At 40.3% G+C, this 17,340-nt stretch overlaps 1 protein-coding gene and 1 pseudogene across 2 annotated transcripts in view; both read right to left on the bottom strand.

Annotated features, from left to right (window-relative positions):
• ARMH3 (armadillo like helical domain containing 3) overlaps window positions 1–17,340 on the bottom strand; it is a 185,317-nt gene that overhangs the window by 164,673 nt on the left and 3,304 nt on the right. For both annotated transcript variants that reach the window (XM_045854392.1, XM_045854393.1), the window contains exons 2-5: window positions 5,434–5,546; window positions 3,088–3,144; window positions 2,832–2,978; window positions 886–993 (exon numbers count right to left, since the gene is read on the bottom strand). In XM_045854392.1, the coding sequence (XP_045710348.1) occupies window positions 886–993; window positions 2,832–2,978; window positions 3,088–3,144; window positions 5,434–5,535 (414 nt within the window). In that variant the 5' untranslated portion in view covers window positions 5,536–5,546. The remainder of the gene's footprint in view (window positions 1–885; window positions 994–2,831; window positions 2,979–3,087; window positions 3,145–5,433; window positions 5,547–17,340) is intronic.
• On the bottom strand, window positions 16,492–16,642 carry LOC123829159 (annotated as a pseudogene).

The following is a 17,340-nucleotide window of genomic DNA, read 5'->3' on the forward strand; positions in this document are numbered from 1 at the left end:
TTACACGTGAATGTTCATAGCAGCATTATTCATAAGTCAAAATGTTGAAACAGCTCAAATGTACATCAACTGAAGAATGAATAAATAAAATTATGTGTATACTCATACAATGGAATACTAATCAACCATAAACAAAAATGAAGCACTGATTACATGCTACAACATGGATGAACCTGGAAAACATGCTAAACGAAAGAAGCTAGAAACAGAGCACCACATATGCTCCCATTGGTATGAGAGGTCCAGAACAGGGAAATCCACAGAGACGTATCTGACTGAGAGCTGCCAGGGGCGAGAGAGAAAGGAGGATGGGAATGCTGGCTGATGGGCACACGTTTCCTTTGAGGGGTGATGTTTTGAAATTAAAAGTGGTGATGGTTGTACAACTTCATGAATATATGAAAAAAGCACTAAATTATACATAACTTTAAAAGGGGGAATTATATATGTGAATTATTCATCAACAAAGCTGTTACTTTTTAAAAGTGTCAAACGATAGAAATAAAAATTCTGATAGTCATTGCGTTAAATAAGAACACTTAAAGTTTAGAACTAAGGTTACCCTTGTATATTAATTTGTTATGTTTTATTTAAGTTCATAAATGTTTTTAAGACTGTATGATCATATGCTATAAATCATAAAATAAACTGCTCAGTCTTTATCCTGCCGAAAAAGGATGCCTCAACTCAAATTTGAATTTCAAATTTTCCTTTATTCAGAGAAACCAAATCTGTAAAATAAAAACATTCAAATTCAAAGCCAAATTCAATCTTCCATATCTGTCTGAGTCCAAATCTTCTAGTCCATCTAACTGTCTGCAGATGGTGCCCCCGAACAGCGGTCAGCAGCGGCCACACGCAGGCACAGCTGCGCTTGTGCCTCACCTTCATGCACAGCTCCGCCTTGTCAAAGCCCATCAGCATGTTGATAATATCGAACCCAGAGGTAGACTTATTCTTCTGATGCACTCCTCGGATGAGTGCGCACAAGGTCTGCAGAGACGAGAGAAAGGATTCTTTCTAGAGGAAGTCTCAAACCAAAGGGCACTAGATCTGCATTCTCACATTGCAACCTCACAACCTCCTCCTTGCACAGCTGACATTCAAGTGCTCTAATGCTTGGGCTCCAAAACTTAGTCAGAGTCTTAACATGCGCAAAATCCAGAAATCAAAAGAGGAATAGCAACTAAAACTGCTGTCATCCTCTTTTTCTGTTGCTTTTTGACCATCCTCTTTTTAAAATTGCACTGCAGACAAAGACTGGAAGGAGATATTCAGAAATAAAATACAGTTCTTGAGTTTGTGTCATAGGATGGGTGAAACTTTCCTTTATTTAAAATTAATTTTAGTATTTACATTATAGTTTATCATTTTTATATATTTAATAATTACAAGTTATTTAAGTTCCTTTATGATAATGACCAATTGCTTCAACTCTTAAACTTATTACACTTCACTACTTACCAGCTGTGCCTGGACAAATTAACTTTTCAGTGCCTCAGTTTTCTCATCTATAAAATGGGAATGATAATAACAGCACCCATCTCATTGGGATGTTGTGAGGACTAGGTGAATTAATACTGTAAAGGACTAAGAACAGTCCCTGGAACTCCGTTAAAGCCCCAGTAATAGTACCTGGGCCTTTGTTAATAATATACTATATTTTTATTGGTTACCAAGTACCTTAATGTCAATTTATTTCCACTGAACTAAAAACAGTTCACAATTCATGCCCCCACAGTGAGCCACTACGATAACAGGAAGTACAATTTTGAACTTTCACTTTAACTTTCAGTGAGCCCCTACAACTGTGATGCTCAAAACGTGGAATTTACTGCACCAAAAGTTAATAAAGCCACAGGATAAACATAGTCCTTCTTTCTGGGGCATCAGCTCAAGAGGTAATTTCTACATTCTACAAATGAGAAAACTGGAGCTCACAAAGTGATCTAACTAGTAAGTTAGAAATTTAAACCCCATCAACCAAGACTCCCAACAAAATCCTTTGTGCTATCTGTCTATCACTGCCCTAAGTCGGTCAATCACTGACGTGGGTGCTCAGCTCTCGACTGGCTACCTTTGGAGCTACTAGTCAATAAACTTTAGAAACTCTGCCCATCATTGGTTCAGTAAAAATTTACTTCTAGACTCTATTTGTCAGGCACTGTTCTGCATGCAAGGAACAAAGTACTGAATAAAACTATCAAAGTCTTTGTCCTCAGAAGCCTACAATGAGAGCTCAATGGTTGGCATGTAACAGTCAACCAAGAAATAATTGTGCAATGAACCTTCCTCATGATCATGCCACTTAGCATTAACAATAACGATTCTTAATGTTTTCAGAGTTACAGACCCTTTAGAGAATCTGATGAAAGCCCTCTCTCCAGGGAGATTATACATGTGCACAGAAAGTATTGCACATAATTTCAGGGACTTAAGAACCCTCTGAAACCTCAAGTTATGAACTCCTGAACTAGTGAGAAAATTTTATATTAAGAATGTCCTCTCATTTTTGCTGTAGACTAAGCAAACTTGTCTCAGTTTCCTCCCTATCTCGTCCTTCCCTCAAGTAATAATAAGAATTCTGTCAAACAATCTGCCTGGGCACGAGGTCAGATTATACAAATGGACAAGATTACTACTTTAGGAGTCAATTCGTTTAACCAGGAAAATGACTAAGCAAACATGGCATAGAAGTTTGATTACTTAAAGAAGCAAGAAAAAAAAAAAATCTCACACCTGAGGGCAATTCTAGGTTCCTCAGATCCCAACAGATGTGCTACAATTCCTTTCGCCTACCAAACAAGACTTCCCAGTTTCCCAGCTTGTACCTGCAATGCATTGACAACTCGAATTGGATGTTCCTCTCCCAGGGCCTGAATGCAGTGCTGAAATAAGCAATTAATGTTGTCCTTGATCTTCATTAACTCCTCACCATCAAGAGATTCCAGCTTGCCTTCTAGGTACTCTAAATTCACCTACCAAGGAAACAATAAGAGCCTGAGTTCACTTTTAGTATAGCTCCTAGAACTCATGAGAACGCAATCTCAGTTATCAGGAAAATCCACAGAAGCCACCAAATCTTACCTTCATGAGGAAGAGCTCCTCCCAAAATCGAGGGCTGCACTTACTAGGGTCCTCTGTCTGAAATCAGAAGACGAGGCGGGTTCAATCACCAAATTATTAATACATTTGGAAAGGGCCACTACACATAATCAACCTTTCAAAATTAACTTTTAGCTTGGTCATTATAAACTACTATAATGGGAAACAACAGTATTTGGGGTTTTTTTTCTCCAAATGGAAGGCACTTTCCATATATATATATTATACCTGAACCAAATATTATAATGGCTCAAAGAATCTTCCTCAAATCTTTCTCTTCTAGCAAGAAGTGAACCTAATCATCTGAGTAAGTCAGTCAAGTTATGTAAGTCCACATTGCATTTGCATGGGGCTCAATTTTCAAAGCCGAGTCACATACATGAAATACAACGACCCAGTGAGCTGAGTATGGTAGATATAACCACTATCCTCCTTTGAGGAAAAAGGGTCCACGAAGTTAAGTGACTGAAACAAGTACAGGAGCCAGACCCAAACCATCTCAGTAATATCACCACGGTTTTCACAACATCCTGTGCCGACTGCTTCTACTTGCCCTCACATACATATTTAGTCTTCTGTACAGAGTTTTTAATATGCTCTTTCCTCAGTGAAGTTGGTCCCAAAATTTAGCAAAATTATTGTGCTAAAATCCAAAATTTCTTAGCAATAATTCTCCAACAGAAATTCTAGAAAGTCAAATGCTTCTGGTTAATGAATGAAATAAGAAAAATATAACCCCCACCCTCACTCTACAGGAAAAGTAATGACAAAAATCAGTTGGACAACTGCCTGCTATAACCTTAAGTTGACCTTTTAAAATTACTACCAAGAACTAATGTCTTCATTAGATAAGAACTCCTGTTCTAGTAACAAAATATTATATTGGGAATCTCTTCTGGATTTTTAATGGAGGATGACACAGAGAAGTAACATTTCCGGCCTCTCAAAAGGTCCTCATTTAGTATCTTTTTCTCAAGTCCTACTTCCCAGTACAGGTCACACTTTGGCCCTCACACTTCTGTAATACCATTTTGTTGTCAGTGTATGAAACTTGGGGGCCAGATGAGAAGGGGCTGTGGGGTTATGGTTAAAGAGGTGGGAGGATTAAGAAGTATAAATAGGTAGTTACAGAGTAGCCATGGGGATGTAAAGTACAGTGTAGGAAATGGAGTAGCCAAAGAACTGATAAGCATGACCCATGGACATGGACAATGGTGGGGACAACTGCAATAGCATAATCAATAAAATGTAATTTTAAAAAAATAATTTAAAAAAAAAGGAACTCCCCATTCTCAAAGCCCACTCAAGCAGGAATCATATGTATACCAAGCTTACTTAACATAGAAAGAGCCCTCATAGGATCCTAGTATCTGGTCATTTTCTCCGTTTAACCAGCTGTACTGACCTGGGCAATTCTGTATTAGTTTTCTACATGTCAAACTCTGTCTTTACGGTTTTGCCAAGAGTTAGATGTTTTTTGTTTGACTGAATTATTTATCCTGGGCCATATGGCACAGTGGAACAAGGGCTCTGGAGTCAGACCCTAGGGTGCAGATCACCTTCTAGTTGTGGTCTCGTTTTCTGATTTATAACATGACCTTTTACAAGGCACATGTAAAAAACATGGCCCCCTTGCACCATTCTTATCAGAATTAAAGCTAATGTATTTAGTGATACATGTGGAGTAATGCCAGGCACATAGTAGAAATTCAATGTACAGTAACTCTTTTTATAGGTATTATTCTGTATCACATGTACTACTTATGACCAAGAGGCAAGTAAGTACCTCTGCAAGGCACCTAATTACTCTGACCTCTCCTGACAGGGTACACTTATATGACACAGAGGCTCGGACCATGACCAACGAGCAATAGTGAAGACCCCAAGAAATCTAACTGCTAATATTCCTCAGTTAACTCATATGGAGAATGAGGTAGTCTAACTAAGCAACTGTTCTGTCCACTAACAGCTTGAGGTAGAATGTAACAGAGCATCTTTTTAAAACATCTGGTGCATAGAATTCTAGGTCCAAAAGGAACTTCAAGAGACATCTAGGATGGAGGGGTCCTTAAGTCAGATCATAAGGAAGACAAGTCTTAAAGATATTCAGAAAAGAAGCTTCCCCAGTCTTCCTTCCTCCTTTCAGTTGTTTTACCCAGCTCATGGCAACAATCTATATCAATTAATACAAAACCATAAGTTCTACTAGGAGAAAGTTTCACCCTCTGAAGAGCTGGGAGGTAGCAGGCAGAGATGAGGTTATCTTTCATTTCGGAACAAGAAACTAAGGAGTCAAGCCGCACAGAATATCAGGGCTCCAGGTCTTACCATGAAGATCTCGTCATACATCAGCACCACTTTTTCCTTCAGTGGTTTTTTGGAGGCTGAAGACTTCCGGAGCAAACCCCCCCGTTTCTCTACCTGTGCCATGGTTAGAGGACCTGTGAAAAGAAAGCAACAGTCAGTGCTAGAAATACTCTCCAAGATTCTGGAGACTCTATTGAAATATCTCTCGATGGGAAATTTTTTAGGAAGAAATTACACACAACCATGCTATAGATCTTCTGCATCTGTCCAACACCCTCTCTCCTCACCAGGCAATTTCAAGGTTTAAGTCGTTGCTTGGCCTACAGCATAACACATTTTACATCCTTAAAGCATGCCAATGGCCCTGGCTGGTGTGGCTCAGTTGGTTGGAGCATCATCCCGTAAACCAAAAAGTCACCAGTTAGATTCCTGGTCAGGGCACATGTCTAGGTTGTGGGTTTGGACCCCAGTCAGGGTGTATACAAGAGGCAACTGATCAATGTTTCTCTCCCTCTCTATCTCACTCCCTTTCCCTCTCTCTAAAATCAATAAGCATGTCCTCAGGTAAGGATTAAAAAAAAAAAAACGGGCCAGGGAATAAGGCATAAAGCAGATCCAAAACCAAACAGGGAAGTGTAACTGGCTCCACCTGTAATAGGTCTGGCCATATATTTGAGGCTGATGAAAGGAAGGCTGCAAAGCACATAGTGCTCCAGACTAATGGTGAAGTTAAATTTCAAGTATTGATCAAGCTTAGGACCATTAAGACAGGAAGTGTGCTGCAGACTGATGTGCTCCATTGATTTCCCCAAAGTGAGTAGGTTCTCGTCTCTGCAAAGTACTTGGCCTTCACTGCCTCATAAATCACAATGCACTTTACTGTCTTCAGAAATTCCTCTGGAAAGAGACCCAGGGCAGAAAATAGCAGTTAAAGGCCAACAATTAAACTTGATTTCAAAATGACCAAATATGACAATATACTCCTTTTAAATTTAATTACATATGTGCCTATATGTATACATATATATGCAACACTACTGCAGATCAAACTTCAATGTATTCTTCAATCCTATATAAAAGCAGTTCCGTGAGTCAGGCTGAAATTTCCCCAGCTTGCTTCAAGGATCTCTCAATTTTTTAAGGGAGAACTTGAAATCCCACAGGTCTCCACTGTGGATTTGCACATATTCCCTCACTTCCCAGATTCTTCCTACCTGGAAGAGACCAAATTCCTGTCTGTCTCTTAAATTCTAGGCTCCACTTGTGAAACTTGATTTCAAACAATGGCAAACAGGGGGCTACAGAGGAGCCTGGTTTTTACTTCAGATGAACCCAAAGCAGCAGAACAAAATTAATTTTGTTCACTAACTTTTGGAAAATATGCACTATCTTTCAAATCAAAATAAAAAGTTTGTTTAAGGAACAGATGCATCAACTTGCATAAAAGATTTTCATCTCAGACACTGTCTTTCTCTAATACATACAGCCAAAAAAGAGATTCACCTTTGAACACAAAAAAGCACAAAGCACAGAAAATTTCCCCAGCCAAACATCATGCATCTTTACCACAGGGAATACATCTTATCCTTTTTCTATAAGCCCACCGCTCACCACTGACTGATTCTGAAAGGGGAGGGGGCCTGAAAAGTACTAGATCTGACTTAAAATTTTAGTAAGGACTCAAATTCCATTATGGTCCAGAGAAAACTGAAGGGAAAATAACAACAACAAAGAGAAGATTCTGTGGGCAATTTATGCTATAATGATTATGGCTTTGCCTTAAAGCATGAAATACAGCCTCTGTTCAAAACATTCCTGTGTCTTTTAAATAGGTTGTCAAGAGGAAGATGTCCTTATAGGGGAGAAAACAAATTGGAAATCAAGAGTATCCTATTAAACTAAATAAAAAGCAATGCAATTCTAAGCTTTGTGAGTCCAGTCTTTCATGTACTCAGCATCAGCCGGTTGATTAGCAGGAATAGTGGGAACCACAAGTTCCTGGATGTGAAAAGCACGTGATTACAAACATCCCCCTCTAAGGATTTATAATTGGTTACAGCTAATCAATGTCTACCCCAAATCTAATAAACTCACTTTCTCTATTTCAGAATCAATACTTTCTAATAAGCAAAAGGGAGTAGGAGAGAAAAACAATTCCAATCCAAAGTACCAAATTTCCTAAGAAATTAAATTCTTTCCATCACTCTACTTCCACTTGGAGCAGGGGGAAAATTCAACCAAGGGCCTCCACTCATTACTCTCTGTCATCATCACAGGCAACTGAAATTTACCACCCACGCTGTGGAAACCAACAACAGAAAGTCTCCTCCTCCTCCAGCACTTCTATCCATGAAACACAGCAAAGGACGGTATGTCTAGGGTAGCTGGCTGAGAGAAATGGAGAAATCTTACAGAAGCGCTTTTTGGGGGGGAGAGGGGAGGTCTCAGAAATTAAGCCTGTGCTCCTAAATTTGAAAGTAAAATATCTGACTGGTAGAGCAGTAAATCGCAGCACATCAGGATGTGAGTGCAGCCTGTTGACATCCTCACAGCACCTTTTTCCTCTTTTACAACCCTCCCCTGTTGTAGAGAGAATCAGTATTAGCTATGGAGCAGCAAGGCAGAATGAAGCAACCAACCAGCAGAACCGAGACTACAACACAGGTTTCCCAACCAACCGGATGGCAGAGTAACAAGGGGATTGGACCAGACATATCATCTAGTGGCTCTCTCAGCATCCACGAAATCCCATAAACACATAAGGAGCACCTGTAATTATAAAGCACTAGTTTCCAGCACTATAGGGTTACGAAGAAGAAACTCCACATCTGATCCTCTGGGAGCTCACTATCTGTTGGCTGACACATAATAACGCACAGCACAAGGCAAATCATGAGAAGTAAAGCGAGTAAAAGTACAAAGAAAATGCTATGGGACCACGAGGAAGGGAAAGAAGCACTCTATGACTATGACCTCTGTTGACTCTGGCTTTTAAATCCTTGTGGTGAAGAAGCAAATACAGCAAAGCCACAGTAATCCCACAGAAATGTCATCTTAGGCTTAATACAGTTTCTCAGAAATAAGACATACTAGGCAAAGCTTTTAAAGAGAATCAGGCAACTTTTCAGTACTAACTTCATTTACCACCAAATTTAGGAATGGTTCCAAATCCCCCCAACTCAATAGAAAATCAATGAGGTCTTTTATTCCTCAACCTCAGGGAGTGCTGGCCCCATGACCTGCAGTACAGCTTCTCTCTGAAAGATCCAAGTCATATAGCTTCTTAAGAACTATATCTTAAAACAATCGAGCCACATACTTCTTAAATGCACATCTCTTCACATCCGCTACAAGGTGAAAAAGTCAAATAACAAGATTTTAAAACCTAAAGCCAACACTTTGAACATCTAATATGTAAGGAGTGTTAGTTACACTTATTTTATCATCTTCATGAGTACAATACATGCCAACCCTAGTATCAAAAATTAATTTAATAGAAATTCACTCTAATTCTGAGAGTTGCCATAGTTAATCTATCAAAAGTCTTGGGCTTTAGTCCCCATTCTTACACTTATTCTACAACCTTAAGTTTCCTTTCCCTCCCTGGCTTCAGTTGGCCAACAATGTGAAAAGAAGCCATGGCAAGAAAGTGCGGAAAAGCAAATCCTTGAATATGTGTGGTAGGAGGGTAAATTGGTAGTCACTACAGAAATAGTATGGAGGTTCTTCAAAATATTAAAAACAGCCCCGGCTGGTGTGGCTAAGTGGACTGAGCACGGCCTGCAAACCAAAGGGTGGCTGGATCCACCCCAGTCAGGGCACATGCCGGGGTTGCAGCCAGGTCCCAGTAGAGGGCATGCAAGAGGCAACCACACATTGATGTTTCTCTCCCTCTCTTTCTCCTTCCCTTGCCCTCTAAAAATAAATAAATAAAATCTTTTAAAAAAATATTAAAAATAGCCCTGGCTGGCATAGCTCAGTGGATTGAGCGCGGGCTGCGAACCAAAGTGTCGCAGGTTCAATTCCCAGTCAGGGCACATGCCTGGGTTGCAGGCCATGACCCCAGCAACTGCACATTGATGTTTCTCTCTCTCTCTTTCTCCCTCCCTTCCCTCTCTAAAAATAAAAGTAAATAAATAAAAATATTAAAAATAGAACTACCATAAGATCCAGCAATCCCACTTCTGGGTGTATATCTGAAGGAAATAAAATCATTATCGAGAAGAGACATCTGCACCCCATATGCACTGCAGCATTACTCACAAGAGCCAAGACATGGAAACAACCCAAGTGCCCACAATGGACAAATGGATAAAGAAAATGTAGAATATATACAATGAAGAATTTTTCAACCATAAAAAAGGAAGTCCTGCCATTTGCAACAACATGGATGCCTCTTGAGGTCATTGTGCTAACCGAAATAAGTTGGACAGAGAAAGACAAAAACTACGATCTCAACTTATGCGCGGACTGTAAAAAAGTCAGACTCACAGAAACAGAACAGACTGGTTTTAAACTGGTGGTTGCTAGGGAGCAGGGAAAATGGAGAGATTTTGGTCAAAGGGTCCAAAGTTCCAATGATAAGATAAACAACTTCGAGATCTACTGTGCAGCATGGTGACCGTAGTTAACAACACTCTATTGTACACTTGACAGTTCCTAAGAGAGTAGATCTGAATATTCTCAGCACACACACACAAAAAGGTACCTGTGTAAGGCGTTAGCTAACCATATTACAGCAATCGTTTCACAACATATAAGTTTATCAGGTCATCGTATTGCACACCTTGAAGTTACACAATGTGATATATCAATTATATCTCAATAAAGTTTAGGGGAAAACACATGGAACAGCTCTCTCGTATAGGCTTCCAAATTTAATGATCTGGGGTAAGTATCACACTTTCTTCACTGTTGAGGGAGGCTCCAAAACACTACTGTAGGTAGATGCTGAGGTACACATCCTAAAACATTTCAACCAGTATGTAAGAAGATGAGACAAGAGGGAAAAGGGGGAAAAAAAGAAGGGGGAAATAAGAGAAAATGAATAAAAATAAATGTGCCCATCATCTACAAAGAAAAAAAAATATGCACAAATCAGATAATCAGGTATATGACAAATATTTGCTGTCAAGTATTAAGCATACAGCAGTGAAAAAGACAGGTAGGATCGCTGCTACAGAGTTTTCATTCCAGCACAATGGAGAAAGACAACAAACAAGTTGAGACAAGGGTAAGTATCTTAAAGACAAATTGTCTCAGAGGATATGTTAGTAGGAAGATTAAAGTAGCCTCTGTGAGAAGTGATACATGAGCTGAGATCAGAATAACAGGAAACAGCCACGTGAAATCTTGGAGAAAGTGTTCCAGATAGCAGGAAGGACAAGTGCAAAGGCTCCAAGAATTGAAAAGATTTGGCCTGTTTGAGAAACCGAAATACCAGGGTGCCTAGGCTGGAGTACTAAACAGTCCCTTTTCGAAATGGTCTTGTCCTGTCTACTGAAGTGGTGGTTTTGTATTTGTGTGAGTTTTTTTAACATATAAAGAGAATTCAAATGTCCATCAGAAGCAGAATGGGATAATTTAATAGTCATACAACAGAATACTACATAGAAACGGAATTCTTTTTTTTTTTTTAATATTTTATTTATTTATTTTTAGAGAGGGAAGGGAGGGCGATAGAGAGAGAGAGAGAGAGAAACATCAATGTGCGGTTGCTGGGGTTTATGGCCTGCAACCCAGGAATGTACCCTGGCTGGGAATCGAACCTGGGACACTTTGGTTCCCAGCCCGCGCTCAATCCACTGAGCTATGCCAGCCAGGGCAGAAACGGAATTCTTTTCACCTGAAAGAAAAGAGTACAAACTAACAACCCATTTATATGAAGTTCAATGAAGGCAAAATTAATCTATAGTAACAGAGGTCAGAATACCGGTTTGCCCTCAGTAAGGAGATGAGTGGGAAGGAGCACAAGGAAGCCTCCAAAGGTGCCCAAATGCGCTCTACCTTGATCTGGGTGGAGGTCACACGAATGTGTACATGTGTAAAAAAATCAAGTTGTATACTGCACATTGTATCAGCTATTCTCCAATCTAAAAAAATGTGAATTCATGTACATATATAAATTTAATAGCACCCATGCAAGACACTAGAATAAAGGATAGTAGAGGCCCCAAATGAAACACTCAGGACACCAATTTAAAATAACAAAGAGTTTACACTTATTTAGCACTTACCATGTACCAGGCACTGTTCTAACTGCTTCATGTACATTAATTTGTTGTATCCTCACAAAAAACCTATGATCGAGGAATTTTACAGTAAGAAAACTAAAGCATGAAGTAGCTTAAAAAAAAAACTCACCAGCTTAAGTGAGAAAAGGAACTCAAACCCAGACAGTCTTACGTTAGAGAACGGTTCCTGTTCTTAATCACCACGCTATACTCTCTCTATAAGGCAGAGGAAGGAGCAGAAGTAGAGTAACATACCCATAAACAAAGCCGAGGATCTGCAGGGAAACTGTGCAGAGGCTACAGCTGAGTGAGGAGAAAGAGTATGTACTCATCAACCTCACAAACTTTGTAGTGTCTAGATATGTTGAGTTTAATTTTGCCGGTGGGTAGAGATGCCATGATAGAAAGTGAAAGATAACTTTTATTGATGCATGCACATACACATATAAATATCAATAATGGTAAAGTGAAAAAGAGAGATAGACAAATGAATAGAATGGTAGAAATCTTGGGGAAAAAATGCAGAAGAATCTGAGTGCCTAGTCAAATTGATAGACGTATCCACCATGGTAACTGAAACAAAAAAATGCTGAGCATAATCAATAAAATATCTTTTTTTAAAAGCATACTCAATAAAATATATCTTTTAAAAAGAAAAGCTGAAATATATATACTGACCTTTTATTTTTTTTAAGATTTTCATTATTTATTTATTTTTAAAGAGAAGGGAAGGGAGGGAGAGAGGGAGAAAAACATCAATTGGTTGCCTCTCATACACCCCTGCTGGGAACCTGGCCCACAACCCAGACATATGCCCTGACTGGGAATCAAACCAGTGACCTTTGATTTGCAGGCTGGCACTCAATCCACTGAGCCCCATCAGTCAGGGCTACACTGATCTTCACTACAGAATTTAATTGACATTATTCTAATTAAGGTTAGTCAGTGCTGTAAGGATAACTCAGCACCAAAACTTGAAAATGAGTGGAAAGATATAATAAAACAAGATAGAAAGGTGAAATGGAGGAGAGCCAGTCAAGTACATCGGTACAGCCTTCAGCTTGGGAGAATATGCTTGACCACTGTAGAGCTATGACAGCCTGTTTCAGAATCTCCTGGGGTACCTCCTGAAAATGTAGATTCCTAAGCCCCCTTCCCCACTACTGAACAGACGTTTTAAGTTATGGACTAGGGGTCTACATCTTTAAAAAACACCCCAGATCAGTGGTTCTTAACTGGGGCAATTTGCCTCCCAGGGGACATCAATGCCTGGAGATAAATTTGGTTGTCACAGCTAGGAGGAGAGACACTACTAACAGCTACTGGGTAGAGGCTGGGGATGTTGCTCAACATCTTACAAAGCACAAGACAGTCCCCACAACAAAGTCCCACAACAAATCCAGCCCAACGTGTCAAGAGTACCAAGGCTGAAAAACCCTGCCCCAAGTATTTCTGGAACTCACTGAAGTTTGAGAAGCACCCTCATCACAGCCTTAAACCAGGCTTTGAAAGGAAAGGAGCACCTGAGCAGAGATAATTTTGAGAGAATGCATAAAACTTCCGTCATCTCTAGAAAAGGAACTGAAACAATCCTCACCTATGCCCCATCTCATTCTCCCCATAGTAACTCACCAACCACATCCCCGTCCTTTAGAATCTTGGCCCCAGGTTGCCTACCTCTGAACTAATACTACAAAACACACTGACCACAGTAATCCACATTTCTAGTAAAGGAGATGAAAATCCTATCTACCCAGGAGTTGTGGCTGAATCAAATACCACCACTGTCTAACCATGCGCCATTCACACAATACACAAGAGGAAGCAATATATTTATAAAGCCAGAAATATTCTCCTATCCTGACTCTTCCTAAAAGTTCCCTAGTTCCTCTAGATGCAAGGTTTTTGCTGTTTTTAATCTTTAGGCACAAGTTATTTTTTTTCCCTAAATTTTCTGCAATGTACACCACGCTCCCTGGAGGTAATACTAGCAGTGTGAGCATTTAAGGCAATGCAGGGTATTCCTCCAAATCTCAACCCTTCATTTCTCAAACTAGTTCCTAATATGCCTCTTCATTACTGAAGGCCCCAAGGACTTAGTTCACTTGCTAGTCCACATAATCTAGATTGGCCTTCTAAATTTAGTCCTCTCTGCCCTGGCTGGTATGGCTCACCAGACTGAGTGCCAGCCTGCGAACTAAAGAGTTGCTAGTTCAATTCCCAGTCAAGGCACATGCCTGGGTTATGGGTTAGGTCCTTGGGCGGGGGGCGGGGGGGGGGCGGCATGTGAGAGACAACCACACATTAATGTTTCTCTCTTTCTCCCTCCCTTCCCCTTTGTCCAAAAATAAATAAACATCTTTTTTAAAAACTAAAAAAAAAAATTAAAAATAAATACATACATACATACACAAATAAAATTTAGTCTTGTCTGAATCTGTATTTAATTCACTTTCCAAACATAGGCGTGGGCACTGTATTGTGTTGCTACTACTCCACATGGTTCCTTGCCACAGCTTCTCCCATAGCGTGGAACACAGGTTCCCCAATCCCACCTTCCTGGCTGGCTCTCGAACAAGCAGACAACTCCTTTCCATTGAATGGGTTTTTAGTGCTAGTCACTCCAAGTCTTTTGTATCTTCCAAAAGGCGTAGGGGCTGCTGCATTCTTGAACCACCTGTCTGAATTCCCTCCTTTATGGAGAGCTCCAGAACAGGCCACCATCCCTTATTTTACCACTTTTCTCTTTGTAATTCCTGGGGATGGAATTCATTACTTACTCTTTCAAAGCACAGCCTCCCCCTCAGAGTGATATATAATAAATAACATGACTGAGTATCAGCATATACATGGCACTATTCTAAGTGTTTTAAATATACTGTATTTAATCCTTACAATAACCAGATGAAATAGGTACTATTATCCTAATTTTACAATGAGGGTTTTACTTTGCCCAAGGTAACACAACTAGTAAGTGGTAAAGCCACTCAATCTTTCTCTCTGACAGCCCTTCTCCCTACCAGAATATCCTATTAATGCAAAAACTCAGGTGTTGACTAGAAGAACATTCAAAATCCAGATTTAGGTAAAGTTCTATGTAAACTCCAAACTGACACCCATAATACCAACATTCCCGCTTTATCCAAGAAAAGTCATTCAACTTAGGACACTGTCTGACAAGCAGCACCCCTACTTTCCAGATGACCAGGACAGAGCCAACCTGGTCGGTAAGTGCAGTGCATGAGCCACTACGGGGTGGCACCAGTATCTTGAGTGTGCTCTGGCCAGCACTCACTTCAGAGGTGGTTAGCCTATCCCTGCAAGTGGAAGTAATTCAGGGATTTTTCCAAGACTTAGCAACAAAAGGCAAAGCGCAGAATTTCCCTGTCTCTACTCTAGGTATCAGCTACTGTCTGTACCTGCTAAAGGCGAACTAGCTTCAGAGAATTCAATCCAGTCTCGTCAAAATTGACCGAGTCTGCCTACTTTCACGAACTAATAATACAGATGAAGAGGTTTAAATAAACATGACTACCTTAGGTTCCCCTTTCAAATTATTTTACACAAGAAGGAATGCACTTGCACCTTCAGGAGGAATCAACTTAAATTTGACAGGATTTCAGAAAACTCTGATTGAAAATCACATTCTTCTGACATCTCCCAGAATGAAAATCTGTTGTAAGATCCTCTTTTCAATGAGCAGCAGCCTCCTGTAAATTAATACTGTCTATCTCCTGCTCGAGCCCTGAACTTCCTCAAGCAGCACAACGTCACTCATGTGTTCTTCATTTCCTTTCCTATTGAACCATACAAGCCTCATGAATACCACCTAAGTACAAACTGAAAATTATAAAACAGACTCCCATAATCTTCTTAAAGAAAGCCCAGCCCCGGTTGGTGTGGCTCAGTGGATTGAGTGCTATCCTTCAAACCAAAAAGTCACCAGTTCAATTCCCAGGCAGGGCACATGCCTGGGTTGCAGGCCTGGTCCCCAGGTGAGGATGTGCAAGAGGCAGCTGATCGATGTACCTCTCACACATCAATGTTTCTCTCCCTCTCCTTCTCCCTCCCTTCCCCTCTCTCTAAAAATAAACAAAAATCTTTTTTTAAAAAAAGCCCAAAATGGTAACTGCATCCTTGCAAATTAAATTGATTTCCTGCTAACTTAATAACCAACAACTATCAATACTTTGTATTAACGGGCATAAGACAAAAAGGGGACCTAAAATTACTATGTTATGTCTTGGCTGGTATGGCTCAGTGGATTGAGCACTCGCCTGTGAAACAAAGGGTCGCTGGTTCAATTCCCAGTCAGGGCGCAGGGCTGGGTTGCAGGCCAGGTCCCCAGGAGGGAGCGTGCAAGAGGCAACCACACATTGAAGTTTCTCTCTCTCTCTCTCTCTCCTTTCCTTCCCCTCTGTGTAAAAATAAATAAAACCTCTTTAAAAATTAAAGTAAAACAAAATTACTACATTATGGTCCTCGCCTTGAGAAACTCACTATTAAATGGAAGAAGTACATAATTTGATACTTCTTATTTTCGGATTGTTTTTTAAATTTTTTATTGTATTTTTTCCATTACCATTTATCCACCTTAAACCCCTCTCGAGCAACCACCACACTGTTACCCAAGTCCATGAGTCCTTGCTCCCTTTTGCTCTCTGATAGTTCTTTATAAACAAACAAAATAAACATCCTTCCCCAGGACTTTTTTCATATATGCCCTCACTTCCTCAGAGCTATTGCCAAGGTATTAAGCTCACCAAGCCTCTTTACTTCCAGCTGCCTGGTGTCTCCATGTGCACATCCCACAAGCAACTCGATCTCAGCACACCAGACTATCGCCCCTGCGCCTCTTTCCACAGCCACCCCAACTCTTTTTTTTTTTCCACATTTGGGGAAATCACAGGGCTCAGCACATCCAGAGTGCAATCAATAAGCCTCACCCTAGGAAAACCACCTTCGTGATCATGGCATCTCCCCTGCCAGGTAAGTATTCCAGTCCCAACTCATTAAAATCTGCTCTACTTCTTCCAGGCCAATGGAATTCCCATTCACCCAATCTTGCAAATGAGAGAACTTATCCCACTCTCTCTCTCCAGTCACTAAGTCCTGTTGCATCTATCTCCGAATTATCCATTCCCCCCTTCTTCATTCTTACTGCCACACTTTACTCAGACTCTCAGTCAATTGCAACCACTCCAATTAGTCTCACTGCCTCATTTCTCATTACTTTTAATATCACTTCCGTTACTCCCTAACGTAAAACACACCTCCTGCCCTGGCCAGGTAACTCAGTTGGTTAGAGGGTCATCCCAATAGGCCAAGGTTGCAAGTTCAATCCCCAATCAGGGCACATAGATACAAGAGTGTGTAAATGAGTGGAACAACAAATTGATGTTTCTCTCTCTGTCTCTCTCCCTCTTTCTCTTTCTAAAATCAGTGAACAGGGAGGGGGATAATGGTGGATAGAAGGGGAAGGGATTAGTCAAAGAACATGTATGAATGACCCGTGGACATGGACAACACTGGGGAGTGGGGGCCAAGGGGCTGCTCTGGAGAGAGGAGGGCAAAGGGGGAAAAACTGGGATAACTTATAGAATAACAATTTTTAAAAAATTTAAATAAAATCCAGGAAAACATATTTGCCAATGATACCTCAGACAAGGGTTTAATCTCCAAAATATATAAAGAA

This window comes from Phyllostomus hastatus, unplaced genomic scaffold (genome assembly GCF_019186645.2).
Source record: "Phyllostomus hastatus isolate PE091 unplaced genomic scaffold, TTU_PhHast_1.1 phas_scaffold_1066, whole genome shotgun sequence".
Lineage (NCBI taxonomy): Eukaryota > Metazoa > Chordata > Mammalia > Chiroptera > Phyllostomidae > Phyllostomus > Phyllostomus hastatus.